Raw genomic sequence first — 18,409 nt, forward strand, 5'->3', positions numbered from 1 at the left:
AATTGCTGAACTGTTGTTTACAGTGTACAACTATTTCTGGTATTGACCTTGATGCACGGGAATAGTGAACTGTTTTTAAAAGGGTCTCAGGTGAACACTCCAGAGATTGAGATCAATATAGCTGGGCCCTCAGTGCACTAATAGGCCTTAATTACCTTCACTAGCCTCACCTGTACTCACACCCTCTGATCATGGGTTCTAGAGCTCCATTTAAACTCAGGCCTGGGCCTTCAACCTCTATTTGAGCTGTGTTGTACATGTGCCTTCTTCTAGCACTGTCTCCTGGATGGAGAGCTTTAGATGTGTGTTTCAGCTTTGTCTCTTGTCTGCTTCTGACTGGCCTGCTTGGATTATTTACCACTTTGCCTTGCTTGGGACTACTGATGGACTGTTACCAGCACCCAGATCTCATCACTGTGTTCAGACACTCTGTGACTGTGTCCTGGTGGGTGTTGGCACTATTTGTGCTTTGCCATCCCCAGCTCCTGGATTGCCTTCCCGAGGGAACAACTGGCCCTTGCTGCTTCCTGACATGGTAAGTGTTAGTTCTATACTGAGAAATTCAATTTAAATTATAATACAGAATTAATTAACCCTTGATGTATATGGTAGATTAGAGAAGACTTAATGTAATCTTCACAGAGATATCCCAAAAACCTCCTGGAGAGGTCTGGAAAAAATCAGTGGAGATATGGGTGACTCAACTAATCAGGATAGCTGGTTTTGCAGAAGTTATTTCCCTAAAGCTCTCACGGATATTAAGCTGAGTGATAAGTAAGTGAAGGTTATTTCCCTTCCACCCCTGCCTCTCCTCCCATCACCACCAAATCCAAAGATATGGGGGTGGGGGAAAAAAGGCAGGAAAATATTGGGAGTTCTTTGTAACATCAGCACATTTCTAGGATCTATATTTATACCTGCACTTTTCAGGGCTCTGTAATATAGAAAAAAGGTGTCTGAAGGGGTGGCTGTGATCTCCAAGTCATGAACAGTACAGGAAACATCAAACAGAAGGCAGCTACTTGCTACTAAAACTAAAAATTACATTTTCTTCAGTGATTTAGACAGCAGCTTTAATACCATTTTTATGCAGTACATAAAAGGAAGCTGTGGGAATCATTGCCACAGGTGCTGTCAAGTCCAAGGCTTAAATTAATTCAGAAATATATTAAACCACACCCTGGGAGGTTTTCAGTGGCTACTACAGCTAGATGATCTAGATACAAAAGACAGCTTACTGAACCACTAAACCTTGCTTTTCAAGAGGTTAGAAAACTACACCAGCTCCATAAGCATTTGATACCAGTCATTCTCAGACACAGTGGACAGGGACAGGTCTTTGATCTAACCTGAAGCTTTTGGAAAGCTGACTTTTTGCAGTGACACGTCAGTCTGTCCTCCATTTAACCTACGACTTGCTTGTGATTTCTCAAGGAATGTACAAAAAGTGCTACACAAACTCTGTAAAACCTATTTACAGAGTGCTAAGATCTTGGCACCTCCTATTTTAAGAGCTGTAGAAAGTTGTTGCTAATTACATGCATTGATAATTACACGTATAAGCAGGCCACACAAACAGAGGCAGTTAGCATGCAGAAGGCCGTTGGTAAGACACACAGGGCTTGTATGAGATCTGCTAAGACCTCAGAGGAAATTATTATTGGGAGCAGTTGATTTTGGAACCTTGGAACTCAATGTAGGAGAGCTTATGTGCTGTCACAAATTAAACTAGATTGTAAAATTACCTCGTATACTAAGGCAAAAAGGAGAGTGACAAGGATGACATTTTTATATATAAATGTATATGAAGCCAGTCAAATTTCAAGTCTCTTGAAAGTGGGTTGTGACCATATCTCAGGCATTTAATAACTCACCCCATTAAGTACAAATACACACACTGTGTAGATCATGCCAATGGCTGCAAATGCTATGAGGCACATCAGGAACCGGAGGCCATCTCTGTAAAGCTTGAAGTTCATGGGTTTAGGGTAGAGAATGGACCTCACCAGATCCCCCTTGGCTGTATTGAAACCTGAAAAGACAAACTAAAATAATTCCCAGAGGAAAACACTTCCAGAATTTCTCTAAATAGAATGGAGGTCTTTAAAATGGATCATAATTTCTGCAGTTTAAGAAAAAAGGCTCCAGATCTTTAGTTTCAGTCTGTATGAGTGACTCTGCAGAATATAGAAACTTATTTTTATCTTCAGGAGGAGGGTGCTTTTTCAGTATCTCAGAAGCAAAGCAAAATTCTTTATAATCATAAGCTAGTGGTTTTTGTAAAAGTTATGTCAAGCAAATAGAAACAATGCATAGTAGCTTAGCTCACCCCAGGATATAGATCCTCCATCTGACTCATGTGACTTTGGAGTAGTACCTCTAACTCAATGTGACTGGGAACATTATGTCAGACTGTTCCAGAAAGAAAAAGCATGAAAGGAAAAGCAAACTGAAGTGTTGACTGACCAGTCCGCAGCACCACAGCTTTCACCACTCCTCTGTCATCTGCCTTCGTCTGTATGACCTCTGTTCCACAGAAGAGGACATGTTTTTTGTAATCATCTGCACAGTGCATTCTCCAGGGCTTGAAGTTATCAGCTTGGGGTAAGTGGATCTTTGTTACTGGAATACTTTCTCCTGGGGAAGATTAGCTCAGATAAGGAAAACTGAAGTGCACCTTAAAATTAGCCTGCTGACTCTCAAGTACAGTGTGTGGACCTCTAGATGACAAGTTTAAGGTATTTACTAGAGAAAACAGTTTAGAGCAATGTTACTCTTATATTGTGACATCTTTGGAGTGAGTAAGAGTTTGAAGCCTTGCAAGCAAGTAGACTCTGCCAGTGAAAAGCTTTCCTTTGCACCAGTACAACAGGTTCACATAAGCCTGAGAACTGAGAGCAGCCCAGGCACTTTGAACCTGAAAAGAAACCTGAGCTCTTCTTGCATGACTCCCCTTGATTGCCACAAGTTATTTACCTAGCTTTGAACCTCATGTGAATGCTATTCCCTCAGGCAGATGAAACATGACATTCCCCATTGCCTGTTCCCAGTGAAAGGAGAGTCTTTAGCTCAATGCTTGACAGCTCACAAATATCCTATTTATGTCAGAGTAGATACACTAAGGATAAGTTGAATAAATATTTCCTGACAGTTGAAGTTTTCTAAATGAGAGGGATTTCTGGAACTTCTTGTTTACATGAATCACAGAATCTTAGGGGTTGGAAGGGACCTCGAAAGATCATCTAGTCCAACCCCTCCTGCCAGAGCAAGATCACCTAGAGCACATCACACAGGAATGTGTCCAGGCAAGTTTTGAATGTCTCCAGAGGACAAGACTCCACAACCTCTCTGGGCAGCCTGTCCCAGGGCTCTGTCACTCTCACAGTAGAGAAGTTTTTTCTTATGTCTACATGGAATCTCCTGTGTTCCAGTTTCCACCCACTGACCCTTGTCTTGTACTGGACATCACCGAAAAAAGCCTGGCTCCGTCCTCCAGACACTCACCCTTCTGTCCTGCTCACTCCACTGAACATTTTTCTAATCAGTGGACCCCTTCCTAAATTCTGCACCTTCTACCTAGAAAGGAAGAAAAGGATGAGCTGCCCTTCCTGAAGCCCATGTTGTCTATTTAGACAGAATGGGGCTAACTACAATTCAGCCTTTGTTATAGCAAACACTGGAAAGAACTCCCTTACAGACCAACTATGGACTGTCTCATAACTAAGGTGATGATGTTTTGATGGTAAACCTGGGAGGGATGAGCTGTACCTGTCAGCATGCTTTCATTTACGATGCACTGCCCACTGATCAGGATGGCATCACAAGGCAAAAGCATTTTGCCTTCTTTCAGAACCAGCATATCTCCAGGAACAAGATGGTGTGATTCCAGCTCTTGGAAACCTGTAGGCGACATATAACGCAAACTTTGTGCTTTACAGATTTCTCTGTGATAAGGGGGAAAAAAAATACAAGGAACTACCTGCCAAACAGATTGTTACTTCTTTATAATGGCTGATAAACAACAGACCACAAGTAGGACCTAAGAATGCAACCTCCAGTACTTAGAAAAGCCCAGGCATCAGTTGAAACTGAAGAATTCCTTATCTCCCTGAAAGCCCAATCAATGGTTATTGTTCTAATGTGCTGACCTAACTGAAGAGGCTTGGTTCTACATATCTTAGTTTGGCTCCTCCTTTTTGCATTGTGCTCTGAAAACCATGGCAACAAAAAGACTTCGCATGGAGCAATTAGGTGAACTCTCAGTCATTTAATGGCAATGTGGTGGACTTTGTCAGCACTGTTTTAAGGAGAAGGACATAATTTTCCTGCTCGTTTTTGTTAAGGCTGTGCTCAAACAGTTATGAATATGACTGATGTGCCACACCATACTTCTAGCCAAATCAACCCACTCTACAGAAGCTAATTAATCAGACAGAAGAGGAAACTGCTCTAGAAGGAATTAGATACTATACACTCTCAGGTTTGATATAAGTTGCTAGAGAAATGGAACACATTGAAGAAAGAAGTGTACAGGAGTCACCTTCCTTATTTCTGCAGACAGTGACCATGATGTTGTTATGAGACTCAACCAGTCTGTGCAGTTTAACCGATTGCTATAAATTAAAGGAGAACACACAAGTGTTACATCTTACATGATGCAATTCATCCACTAACAATTATGCCTTTATTTGTGGTTATGAGAGCCCTCAGAAACTGAGGTCTGGCCCTACCAGGAACTGTACAATCATACAGAGAAAGAAATTCCCCACCTTAATTACGGAGAAGGTGTAACAAAAAAAGTTACAAAGCAAAGCACTGGAATGAGGAAGGGAGGATGTGGGTAAACAACCACACATAGATTATGATGACTAGGGGGCCAGGACTTTACACCTGCTACTAAAAAATGTCAAGAGACTAAATCTCTGGGTAACTTACAGCATGGTACAGGTGAATGTTGTGACATCCTGGCCTTTCCCAAACATTAGAAATAAATCCTCCTTGTGGAAAAAGGTGTCTCACCTGTCTAAGATCATACACAGTCAAAAAAATTGAGAGGAGAGACATGATTATGATGGCAGTGGCATACTCCATGTAATCTTCAGCAAACCACAGACACACACTGAACAGCTGGAACACGTAAAATGGATTTAAGACCTGTTTGAAGAGAGAGCAAAACTCAAGAGCTGCCCTAATTTAAATGGCTCCAGTATGCCCATCAAGTCCACCCTGTTAGAAATGGGCTGCAATAAATGCTATTGAGTTAAGAGTGGTGTCTCCTGAACCCCTTTTTAATTTTGTTAGCAGTAGCTTCAGTCTTATCAGATTAGACCATCTCAATCTGTCAGAAGGGCCAAATAACTACTTGGACTGGTAGGATTTATTTGGGATGTGAATGGCTTAGCCCAAGCCCTGTTTTGCTTGCTTCATTACAAGAAATGTAAAAAAGGTAAGAGAAGAGCAGGCTGTGCAGTGAAGGTGGAGCTCACATACCACAAACACGTCTCCACACTGTATTTAGGCCACATTCAGCCAGTTCCTGTCTGCAAAAGATACTGGTGTTTTATGTGGTGCTGTGCCCAGAGTCATGAGCTCCCTGGATCTCTCTGCAGCTGTAAGTTTATACCAGCTACTGCTGCTCACTTAATCTCTGCTGATTAACATACAGCTCTGCCTGGAAGGTTAGATCTCTGGTGCAGCTTGTAAGGTCTGACTCTTATAAGGCCAACAAATGAGCTCCCAGGACATGGATGCATACAACTACCAAGCAGCCAAACAGGCATGGGGATGCAGGTTAGGGAACAATGGAGAATAAATGAATGTATGGTTATTTCATGGAATGGTTTCAAACAGGATTGGAAAAAGGAGTGTGCTTGATGAGAGTATTAGGAAGCTAATCCAGACATAGGCTCCATTATAATCTCTATACACACTCAGTCTCTTCAAGTAGCCTAGAATAAAAATCCCACAGAAATGTTTCACCTCTTTGATGAGTAGTTTCCAAATAGGGACCACTGGAACATCAATAGTGTTTGGTCCACATATAAGTCTCCTGTATGGGATAAAGATACATCACTTAGAGATGAAATAGTGACTGTGTAGCTCACTCAGAAAGTTCCAGCTTGCTGTAGTCCTGAGAATTAAAAAATTAAATGCCTCTACAAGACTTGTGTCAGAAAAGATGAATGTACTAGTGAAGTCATCTTAAACAGACAAGGTGTAGCACAGTCTTTTAGGCAAACATTTACAAATCACCAAAATCCTTGTGAAGCACCATAAACAAAGGAATTCTGCACCTAAAACTAAATTATCTAAAACCAAATAGTTCTGCATAAAGTTAAGGAGGATTTGAATGTATGATTCAACATGAGCTAGGGCTAGGAGCTGGATTTTCAGTATTATATCAACAGAATATAATTTCTTTATTTATTGGTTTGAGGAATAACTATTCTGTAAATTGTTTCATTATACAGTAAATTCAAAAACCAGGACTAATTGATTTAGAAGTTCAATACAATTATCTGCACCATCTCATGGAGACTTTCTCTTACTCCAAATAAGAACTGCTTAGAGTTAGTTACAGGACACAGTTATATCCTGAATAAGAAAAATAACAGGGATTAATACTGAGACATTCCAAAAACTTTGACAAGAAATACATTCTCTAGCCCTTTTCATTGCATTTTTCATGCATGACTGTTTCATCTAAAATTATATGCATATTAGTGGATACAGAAGAAACTCAAGGAAAGTGCACCAAAAGCAGTACATTTACATTTCTTTGAAATCCATATATTGAGTACATGTATTTTAAAATGTGTACCTGACATTCTGTTCATAGCAGGTGAGACCAGAACCAAATTTGGCATGTATAGCTGAGCAAGAGTAATCGTCTTCTAGGGCTCTAGAATATAAAGGGAGGGTTTCCTTAGAACATTATTCACAAAGAAGTTTGACTTCCTCATAGACTTGTGTAACCAGGGCATTGAACTCACCCGACTTTCTGAAACTGCTTTGCATAGATATTCCAGACATAACGGATTTTTTGTACTTGGATACTTTTCACCTGCAAAAGAAAACAGGTACAACAATATATGCAACAGAGCAAACAAAAATATTCCCAGGCCTGCTCACAGATCTTAGCTAGGCATCCTTACTGGGGTGAAGCACAGCTGAAGCAAATTATATGGGGAGTGGGGAGGGAGAAAGGACAGAATCTCATACATTAACTCCCTGGTTACGTTATAGAGTGGGATCCTGACCTCAGTGCAGCTTCCAGTAAGCTTTACAGATATTTAGATCAAGCAAGTAGAAAGTAGCATTCCTCTCTCCCCATTTTATGAATCAAGGAATACAGTCCTCACTCTCATTTCACAGAAGAAAGGGAAGAGATCACTGATGCAGTGGTGGGTACCTAGGCAAGTGTCAAAGCCTGTCTTCAGTCAACAACTTCCTCATCTTCTGGCTGGCTTTGATAGAAGCAGAGGCTTTGGACATGGTGTCAAAGCCCTTCAGCTGAACAGATTTGCCAACAGACAAGAAGGCCCATCCCAGGATACTTCCTGAGTCACTGCTAATGCTAAGCCCTTGCAGAGCTGCTACCCATTAGCAACACATGCTGCCATTTACAACCTGCAAAGGGAGTCTGTCCTGCCCTGCACAGGCAGAACAAAGCCTCTTGGAGATAATGGTCATATCAGCCGGAAGAAGGCAAGGCTAGATACCCATACACAGAAGTAATTAAGAAATAGGCTGTAGGGCATTCCTACCCTTCCTACCCAGTACAATAAGCACTATTGGAGGCAAATGAAATCTATGCTCAGCTTACATACTCACTCAAAATGGAGCTGTAACCACAGTCATTAACCTAACAACAGGTCTGTAGTTAGGATTTCATGCAGTAACAGCTGCAATATTTACAATGCTAAACACTGGAGTGGGAAATGAAGGAGTCAACTCGAGGTCAGAACAGGTCCTTGGACAGATCTTGGGCACTACATTTCTCTGTGGACTTAGGTATTTATAATTTACATATGAGTAGGGGCTTTTAAATTGCTAGTAAAGGATTAAACTGCTCTTTCCTGCTTTCAAATCTGTTCTTTTCTATCTAGATATTTTGATTGATTAAAGTATTGTTCAAAGGGCATATTATTTGAGGGCTATATTGGGCTTTTTTATGTTACCAATTTGATCCTCTGAAGAATGTCACAAACCAGTCTTCACTTTCACACTGTGCCAGTTGATTAAACTAGCTGGTAGTAAACTTTCTTATTTATGTTAATATGTGCCCACACACAGCAGCAGTAATAGCAACAGCTTTGCTCAGCTAAAGTTAGGTTTATAGTGAAAATTCATACTAAAATTTGCTGTACATATAAAAATAAATGCTAACAAGTTAGAAATCTACTGCCTGGAATGGAATATAGCTCTTTTATGGGTTCCCCACTGCAAAGATCTAGTAGCTATAATCAAGAGCCAGATATTAGCAAATGTACAATTGCATTCCTATTGCTCACAACAATTTACTGTGTAATGCTAAGCAGGACATATAACTGAACTGTCTGGTACTTGTTCTAAAATGGAAATAATTATATTTCTCTACCCATGAGGGACACTGTGATCTGCTTGAAACAATTAATCATCTACCTTCTCCTCAGTGCCTCACTGGGATCTTAAAGCTATGGAACTGGCAGAGACCAGGATACATTTTTGCAGGAACCATCAAAAGTGCAAGACCTGAATCCAGCAAGTATAATTGAAGGCACAAATTGATGCATACAAAGGCAAGAAAGTAAAACATGTTTCAGACCATCCTTGATGAAACATTTCTGGAAATACTGATGCAGCTTTGACTAGGCACTTCTCTGTTCTGTTCCTCTTCAGCTGCATTCATCCCTGTTTTCCTGTTACTGTGGTGTTTAGTCCTCACAACTTCCCTTCAGACACACAGCCACCCCTAAATTCCTCCATTCCTATGTTTTGATTTGGAACTCTGATTCTTCACTACCAACCCCTGTGTCTTGAAGCTCTCCTACTTACAATGTAGGTTTTCTCTCAAGAGTAGTGCGGATTTATTTATTTTTTTATAACCCACCTCAGAGTAAGAGAGGACCTTTACAGAGGTGAGCATGTTCTTCAAAATCTCTAGCTTGTTTTCCACAGCTCACTGTGTTCATCAAGCTGCAAGTTTCTTAGCTGGATATGTTTTACAGCTCACTTTCACTTTATGAAGCATGGCTGAGATTTGTTATTGTCTCCCAGATACTGGGAATACTTTACTTACTTGCAAACTTGGCTTCATTATGGCTTTGCTGAAGATTGAGTCTTCCTCAACACTGGATGGATTTTCCAATTTACTTTTGATAAGTGCAGACACAGAGATCCATGTCACAGTCTTACGAGAATAAACCTGAAATTCATCCTAAATGAATATGTAAGAGAAGCATTAAAATTTCCCTCAAAAACAGTCCAGGTTCTCTATCACCTCAGAGTGGATGATTACAGTGGTCCTTGCTAGAGCACTGCTCCAGCTTTTTTAAAGAACTAACCAACAGGGGCCTCTCAGAACCTCTGACTGATAAATAAATCAGCAGAATGGAACTCTGGTCCTGTCAAAATGTGAGCACTGTGAAGAATTCCCTGCCCACAGGTCTGCTTCTTGGCTGATAAGGACAGAATGTGAACCTCCCACTCATGATCTAGGACAGGCAAACAGTACAGGATAGTACAGGACAACATGAGATGCAGTGACCATAACTGTAAGGGGAAAATCAAAAGAAACATTGACCTGGACTGCAAAATAAATGTTTAGTGTCAATACCTTCTCACAGTTATTCCTGTGTTAATGCTTCATTGGAACAAGCCGTTAGCACCACGGCTCCCTCATGGTCCCCCAGACAAGCCCTTGTCACAAGTTGAGTTAATGATCTTGCTATTTCTTTCAATAAACTTAACATTGGAACTGTCTGATAAGCAGTCTTGGTAGTACAGTCTTAGAGATTAGAGCAACTACTGTAATAAGTACCCTCATGTTAAGTTTCAGTCCCAAAGTCTGAACCACTTGCATTAAAGACAACTATGAGACTGACTTATTGATCACATTTAATGTCTGAACAGCTTGGCAGATGTAAACAGGTGATTCTCTGAGCCAGCCAGGTTCTGAAAGCACAGTTATTAAACTTCATTTGGAAATCACAACAGAAAAAAAAAAAAAAAATCTGTACCAAATACAAGTCCTTTTGATGAATGTAAGTGTCCAAAAAAGAACTTCAATTATGTTTATGTACCTGAGTTATCCATGTACTTTTTTGTAAACTGGTATTTTGAGTGGAATAACATTTATTTTCTGATATTTATCTTTAATTTACACTTCAGAATTAGATGACATTGGGATGCAGATTCAGACGGGAAACAGTGAATAACACAGGTGCTCATTATTTGAACTAAAGTGAGTCAAAACTCGATAACAAAAGTGATTTAATAGGCTCTTATATTGCAGCTGCAGAGATGAGGATGAATTATGAATGAAGGTTTTATATGAAGCAAAAGAGAATTCCAAAGATGAAACTGATGGGATTACTTGTAACCTCATTAGCAGTAGCCATCACATTTGAGAACTAACATAATCAGAATGTTCAGGAAATCCGAAATTGTAAAATGCCCAGAGCATACTTGGAGAGAGCTTCCTACTAACAAGAATGTACAATATAATTCTTGTTTAATTACATAAAGGATCATTTAAAAACCTCATTTATTTGAAAAGTGCTCAGCATGGCAAATCCATTTAAATTGACACACAAGAATAAGTAATTAAAAATGCAAACTGAACTGAAGTTTAAAAAGGGAGATTAAAGCTAATACGCTTCTTAAAAAAAAAAAAAAAAAAAAGATATATATATACCCCCAGCCTATTATGATGCAGAATGTTTCAGTATAAAATACTCAACAGGCAGATTTCTTATTTTTAAAACCCAATGTTTTAACTACGTGCTGCTCTACTCATTTAAGAAGGCAGCTCAAGTACAGTGGTAGCAAGTGATCCATTTTGTAATTGCACAGTTTGCAAACACCATTGTTCAGGAATTTGTGAAGCAGAACAAATCAAACTTCTAGAAGTTATCTGACCCTGCCAGCTTCTGGAGTATTCGGACTCAGTTGGGATTCAGAGCCAAATCTCCGTTTCCTTCTTTCAGTATTGCAGGAACTTGCAAGGAATGAAATCAGGGTTTGTGTATGTTGCAGCGCTTGAGTACAGTCAACCATGGGCTTGTTGGACATGCAGAAGTGCTGATAGAAGGAGGACACATACATCCAAGAAAACAAGCAGTCTAAGTTTGCCTTCTTCCTTGTACTGCCCCCTCATCATGCACTGTTGGACACTGCTGGCAGCACAGCCAGACAAATCTTTGGTTTGGCCCACTGGTTAGATTTTGGCAGAGAAGGACACCAAAGTCAGGGAGAAAGGGTTTGCTGGATGCTGCCCATGAAACAGAAGCTTTAGAATCTGGAGCATAGATCTAAAACGTAGAAAGCACATGGATAGTGGAAAGGAGGAGGAAGGACTGAGAGCAAATAAGACAGTCTGGAAACCACAGGTATTACAAGTTTTTCGTCCCAATTTATTTCACCTTGTTGTCTAATCAGCTGTTACACTCCATTCCAATAATCATCTTATGCATAGTTTGTGGAATATTTCAGAGTTCTTTAGAACAATCATGGTAAACACAGGATATTATTGCAGGAAATCAGCAATGTGAGAGACTTCAGCTAACTGGATTCCTTCCAATTAACTGATCTTCCAGTTAACTACATAGTAGGGACTAATTTAAATATTAAAGTAGGCACCTACTGTTGTTCGGAGCAGAACAATGTCTGCTTCTTCCAAGCTGCAGCGGGTGCAGTTTGCCCACACGTCCCACTCTGGCTTCCAGTAAAACAGCAGCAGCAAAGCTCCGCAGGACAAGATGTACCCAGCAATGCACAGGACCCTCCGCCAGCCTTGGGGTTTGTAGCCAAATATCTCCTGTACCACAAAGAGAAAGCTTTCTTTGATAACAAGTTTGACCTTGCTGTTTGTCCGTCAGGGCGCCCAAGCCTATTGAAAAGATGGGCTGGTGACTGAAGGAAAAAAAAAAAAAAATCATTAGTATTTGTCTTAAAGAAACACCTGGAATACTACATTTTCCCACCATCCACTTCTCTCCCATAGGTACTATTTGGTATGGTACTGTGAAAAAACAAGTCACACAACTTGTATTTGCTTCTTTATGTGTCCTAAAAATTGCTAGAAAAAATTTTGCATGTTCCACTGAAGTTTTCATCCAACTTCACAAAATCTGGATTGCTGACCAAACCTCAAAATAATTTTATGTAGTTGTGAAACTAAGCATAAGACAATGTATATGTGGGCATGTGCTGGCATTATATAAAAATATAGAAGTCCCAACCTTTAGGCCCAAGTCAGTAACACAAATTTGCCTGGGCAGCTTTTTTAAAGCCCCTGGCTGAGACAGCTGAACAACTGGTGTATGTCTGCACGAGGGGATGCAGAATGGTGCAGAACTGCAGCTGAGGCAGGGCCTCCTGCAGAGTCAGAAACACTACTGCTGCCTTGCCATAGCAGTGAGGCTGCATTAATGCACCTACACTTTAGAGACTTGGGTAATGGTACAAATGACATGGCGTGGCTGCACCAGCTGGAGCTGCTTTGCACAACATGGCACAGAGTTGGCCTTTGTAGGGCTGTGACCATCTTCCATGGTTGCTCCAGTATGAGTGTTTTGGACCTGGCTAATGTGTCTTGTCCTAACAATCAAAAATAATAATAATTGTTAGTAAGAACAACTAATGAACACTTGCAGAATGCTTTTCATATTCAGAGGACCACAGGAAGCTACTCACTGTAGCTGTATGAGTAGGTATTATTATTCCATTTTTAAAGCTGGGGAAATGGTTACAGTGAGGCAAGATGTCTTGCCCAAAACTTCAAAGGGGTGACTGTCAGCATTACAGTTGAAGAGCTGCCAGGTCTTGGTACCATGGCCAAACTCCCTCTCAGCAGTGCTAGCAAGGACTCGGTAAAGGTGAAATGAAATGTACACAGTGAATACAGAGACCCAGCCCTGATCTAAGGTGGGAGGTTACATGTCTGAAATTACATCAGGTAACCAGGAGAATTTGCCAACATAAGGGTTAAGATTCCTCAATCTCCTTCTTCCTAGTACATCCACAGCAATTGTGCAATCTGCTTCTGAAGATCAGATATCTGTAGCCGCAGATATTGCAAGATCCATTCCTAAGGTGAGAAGAAAAGACAATGTAATTGGAAGGTTGAGTAATGCATAATTCCTTGTTCTGTGCTGGTGTCTTTGCTTGTTATGTGAAACACAGGCCCTACCCAGTGGTTCCACACACTGCCTCAGCCTCAGCTCAATGTCATTCCCCAAAAGACAGACTTGATCTACCTAAGTAATCTCCACGGGGTTTCTAAAGGGGAGAAATTGGCAACTGAGGGGGCACAGTGAAGAGGCCTGCAATTGCACAGGACCTGGTTATACCACCTTGGCATGCACACAATCAGCACTTTTAAAGGCTTCTATAATCTCTGGGCAGCCCAAGAAAATAATTCAACTCTTCAGCAGATAGAAAGAAGCTCACAGAAGACAGCAGACAGGCAAGATTACTCATAGGCAGCTGGTGTGACAGGCACGTGCTATTAATATTCACACGCTCCTATGAACGGTGAAGGGCTCTCCATTTGCCTCTGTCTAGTTGTATCCTTAACAAAAAGGTTACAAAAGTAGTACCAGCACTCAGAGTAGTACACAGAACGATGTGAATTTACTGTTCACAGCAATGGCCTTCATTGCAAGATCCAGATGCTTTACAGCTTGTCAGCAAGGCAAAGGGACTCCCAAGGAGACCGAGATGCCTAAGGGAAGAACTGTTAAAAGAACGTGCCTTCAAACTCCCTCCAGTAAATGGATGGACCTGGAATAACTAGAATAATGTTTTCAAATTGGGATGGGCATGAAAATCAGGGTGGGGAAGAATGAGATTGCTGCCATGTGCATCTTGCTTCTGTCAGTGAATCATTCCTTTAATTTCCAGCTTTTGTGGCTCACACCCAGAGTCTGAGAAGTCAATAAGGCTGTGGTTAATGCAATTAAGGAGGGAGAGGGTGGGCACTCTGCATGTGCTTGGCAGTCATTTGGGCTCATCTTTTGTTGGCAGTGCTCTTCTCTGCTGCAATGCTGAATGATTTTCCAAGCCTGATAACATAATCATAGAGCTAGGGCATACTCTGACTTTCTCTGCCTGGGAAACCATGCATCTATATAACAAAATATGTACCCAAGTCCCCCTGCCTGCATACATTTCCAGGCTTTTGTTTTCCAGTTCCCCCTCAAAAAAGCCATTCTCTTAAGAGATCCACTACTTTGTCTGCTGGATCTTGTTGCTTCTCACAAGAGACCATTTGATAGATGGATGGATGGATGGATGGATGGATGGATAGATAGATAGATAGATAGATAGATAGATAGATAGATAGATACTCTTGAGCTGTTCTGACCCAGTGCACATTCTGCCCTATGAACACAGGTGCTTCCATTTCATTGGTTTGTTTTCATGAACATGACATATTTTAATGTAAGTGTTCAGGAGCTCTACAAGGAGTGAGCTGGGAAAGAATAAACATCAGCTGTTACCTTCTTTTTTATATCTGTACATCCACACAGGAATCTAAAGCCAAAGCAAAGAATTTCCTGTGGTTTGGAAATGTCTGGAGCAGGTTACCTGGGCCACACCACTCAGAAGTAAAGCTAGGCAGGGAATAGACTGAGGTTGAAGCCTAACTTGTGCTAAAGTTACCCAAGCTAGAACCTTCTAATACTTAATTTCAGAATACAATGTCCTGTTAGGTTGAAGTGTTTTTCCTGACCCTGTGCCTTCAGCTGGAAGGACTATAGAACTGAATAAAAAAACATTGAGTAAGTAAATAACTCCTTGTTGAAAAAGGACCAGTAGTAGTACAAACACTTCTCACTTGTCAAGTAAGTCAACAGTGGAATTCTTCAGAAAAATTATCAAAACCATTGCCTTCTCCAAAAAAGAAAGATGAATTAATATTAGACCGACAACAGAGGTATCCATAATGTGCATGCAGAAAAAGGGAACAGGCACACACATGATGCAGGATTCTCAGCAGGTTTATCTAACCACATGAATGTCTTACAGTAACTGGAGTTTGTAAGTTCTTCAAACTTACTAAGGATTTACTAGGTCTATACTGAGAAGATCTCCAAGCAAATGCATGTCTACTGAGGAAAATGATACTTCCAGGGCTGGCAGAAATCCTAGCGTTGTCACCAGTAAGAATATATGCCAGGTTGGCTTATGTTGTTAAGAAAAAGGTAATAACTTTTGCAGAGTTGTATTTCATTGCACAAAGAGGCTGTGCTGAATACAGATTTGGACTGTGACAACTTTTCTACTCTGTGAGCAGGTTCTAAAGGCTCAGCATGTGCATTTTGCACATATAACATTGCACAGTCAAATAACCTGGACTCTTGAGAGTGGTGGGTGGTGGAAAACAAAGCTAACATTAGCTATCTGTAAGACTCCAAAGGAGTCTTCATCATCTCACAGGAGTTAGCACTGTCTACAAAAGAGGCTGCTATGCAGGGCTCATGTCATCTCTGTAGAATAATTCTTAATAAATTGTAGTGTACTGAGAAACTTTGTTTCCTCATCTGTTGACATCCTCTTTCCCTTGAGACTCCCAACAGTTAGAAGAGTGACTAAACCAAAATGGTTTAACTCGTGAGTGAAGGGTCTAGGGAAGGGCCACGGATTATTGGATAGAAAAAGCTGCCAGAGTTGCTCAGTTGGCAGAAAACGTGCTTATTCCAAGAAAGGTTCTTAGTTGCTTTTACAATCATACAAAGCTAGCACTCAAGAGCTTATTACTCCAGTGTCCAGCAAGTCTTTGTTATTTATGCTTAAAAGATAAATTGCCTGTAACTGCCAGGTCATCTGCAGAGTTCAATTTAAATGAAAAAGTCAAACAAGTTCAGGCTTCCTTGTCTTTGGTGAAAACAAGGCCTCCAGCTACCAATAAGGAGCCTAAAGAGTGACTGTGGACTATCGTATTTCTGGCAACCCAATCACCTGGTACCTTATTACAAATAACCTGTTGCTATAACAACATATAATAGGATTAGACTTGAAAGACTGGTTAAGATCCACAAGGAATTTAATAACTGATTCTCATTTCCAATCAGAACCTGTTTCATCAGAGGTTTGTTTCTGTTCCCTCTGAAGCCAGTAACAACATTCACTACTATTTAACTATGAACAAGGTTGTACCTTTTCAGATTCTATCTTAATTTTAAGAGTCAAATTTTTCGAACTCTGACATATATAAAATTCCTGGATCAGATTCTTTTCAGAATTTTTGGGATCCCAAAGAAGCAGACATGCCAATATACAGTGGCAAACTGGGGTTCACCAGCTGACTGACTGCAATTGTCCCATTCCTTCAGACACAAGCAATTGAGGAACACATGTTTAAACAAATCCTTCCTGAAGCAGCAGCCTGTCAAAGTCTACCACAATCTTTTGCACTACAAGACATCGTTTGTACTTCAGGGTTTGTCCAAAGGGAATTAGCCCCAAACTGTACAGAGAGGAGCATCAAATTGGCAGAAGGCATAAAACTGTGTTTTTCCTACTCTTCTTATTCCACCAACAATTGTTTATTCTCAAAACCACCATAAAGCAGATCTTTCTGAAGGAAAAACAAACAAATAAAAACCAAAATCCAGCAAGCTAATTCCTAAAATAAATCCCTTCTTATCACCATACTTATTAGCTCTCTCTGAGGCAAGCTGCTGAGTTCTTTCTCACGCTGCTGAGACCTTTCTAGTACTACAAATGGTTATGAAGAGAGAGATGTCATCTCATGTTCTTCATATACATCACTAAGTTTTTGCTGGGCACCAGGAGAGTGAACTCTCATTCAAGCAAATGTTCTCCAGCCATGTAAAGTAATCCTGAAGATGTACACAGGGACATACAGTATATCCTTGGGTAGAGTATATGACGTAGAGTAGATTTCCTAAGTTAGAGTGACTATTCTTAAATATAGGACTATCTATCATCTTATCTGCAACAAGAAATGGAAACCCTGAAGAAAACTTAGTATTTCTTCTCACTAGAACTCCCCAACTTCCCTCAGCAGAATGGACAGGTAGTTCAACACAGGAAAGCATTGCATGTTCAGAGGCCAAATTAACTACTTGCATGCTTTCAAAATAACTTGAACTATTTCACTCTGGAAGAACTGGCACCTGCATAATGTCAGCTGTAATATTATTACATCATGTGATATGATCTCGTTTGAGGAGTCAAGAGCTGCTTGGTAATAGTTTGGTTCAGGAGGATTAAAAATGATGTTCAAAAATATTTTTCATGGCTTAGAATTAAAAAAATAATAATTTACAGGGCCACTGAGACCTTATATGCCAGTGCCACTTGCTGTGGCTGCCAATAATTTAAAGTATATGATCGTAACAAAGAATGTCTGCACTTAATTCTCTTTTACTCCATGTACTCTTCTTCTCTCCTCTGCTTAAACACAGGCATCTTTGTCACTTTCTTCACAATGTCCCTCACCTACTTACTTTCTTTTTCTTTCACTCAAAGATGCACACTAGCTGGTCTCTCTTTCTATAAACACATTAGTTTCTTCCTTTCTTCCTCATCCTCTTACACACTCACAGATATCTTCGTCTCATACTTCCAACCTTTTTCTCTCTCTCTTACATAGATGCTACAAAGACACAGACCTTCCTACCAAATCTAGAACAATTTGGTTATCGTCTTAATTGCACCTACTACTCGATTCTTTATCAACCTTTTTCCTGTGGTTTTCATTCAGAAGGAGCACCCCAGGTGAATGAGCACTGCTCACACCTGTTGCAGGCACAGTACAAGTGCCAGCCTCCCTGCATCCACAGTGCAGATGGGCTCAGCACTTCCCAGTGCACGGAAAACCTCGGATTCCCAGTACAGATCCCTGAGGACTGAACTCACAGCACTTGTGCTCAGCGTGATACTGGTGAGAAACAAGAACACTACTGGGATAGCTGATTCAATGTAAGGGCAACTTGGGGGCACAGCTGGAACTGGACAGGCAGGGTACCACAGCGCTGGGCACAGCACCAGACAGCCCGAATTAGCTCAGGCTCAGTTCTGGCGTTGCTAGAGACAGCGCCACTAGTGGGGACAGAATCAGAGGGTGTTTCTGGTGCTGGAAGGACAGGGACAGGATGGAGCACGGACCCAGAAGCAGGAGCCGTGCGGAGCCGGGGAGCAGCGGCACATCAGCACCAGGGCTGGAGCAGGGAGA

At 40.8% G+C, this 18,409-nt stretch overlaps 1 protein-coding gene across 1 annotated transcript in view; it reads right to left on the bottom strand.

Moving 5' to 3' along the window:
- The window catches only part of ATP13A4 (ATPase type 13A4), a 42,107-nt gene that overhangs the window by 22,047 nt on the left and 1,651 nt on the right, over positions 1-18,409 (bottom strand). The window contains exons 2-11 of the mRNA XM_009999978.1: positions 11,846-12,019; positions 9,281-9,418; positions 6,993-7,063; positions 6,821-6,901; positions 5,980-6,049; positions 5,020-5,154; positions 4,541-4,613; positions 3,769-3,900; positions 2,467-2,637; positions 1,875-2,032 (exon numbers count right to left, since the gene is read on the bottom strand). Coding sequence (XP_009998280.1) covers positions 1,875-2,032; positions 2,467-2,637; positions 3,769-3,900; positions 4,541-4,613; positions 5,020-5,154; positions 5,980-6,049; positions 6,821-6,901; positions 6,993-7,063; positions 9,281-9,418; positions 11,846-12,019 — 1,203 coding nt within the window. The remainder of the gene's footprint in view (positions 1-1,874; positions 2,033-2,466; positions 2,638-3,768; positions 3,901-4,540; positions 4,614-5,019; positions 5,155-5,979; positions 6,050-6,820; positions 6,902-6,992; positions 7,064-9,280; positions 9,419-11,845; positions 12,020-18,409) is intronic.

This window comes from Chaetura pelagica, unplaced genomic scaffold (genome assembly GCF_000747805.2).
Source record: "Chaetura pelagica isolate M959 unplaced genomic scaffold, ChaPel_1.0 scaffold20, whole genome shotgun sequence".
NCBI lineage: Eukaryota > Metazoa > Chordata > Aves > Apodiformes > Apodidae > Chaetura > Chaetura pelagica.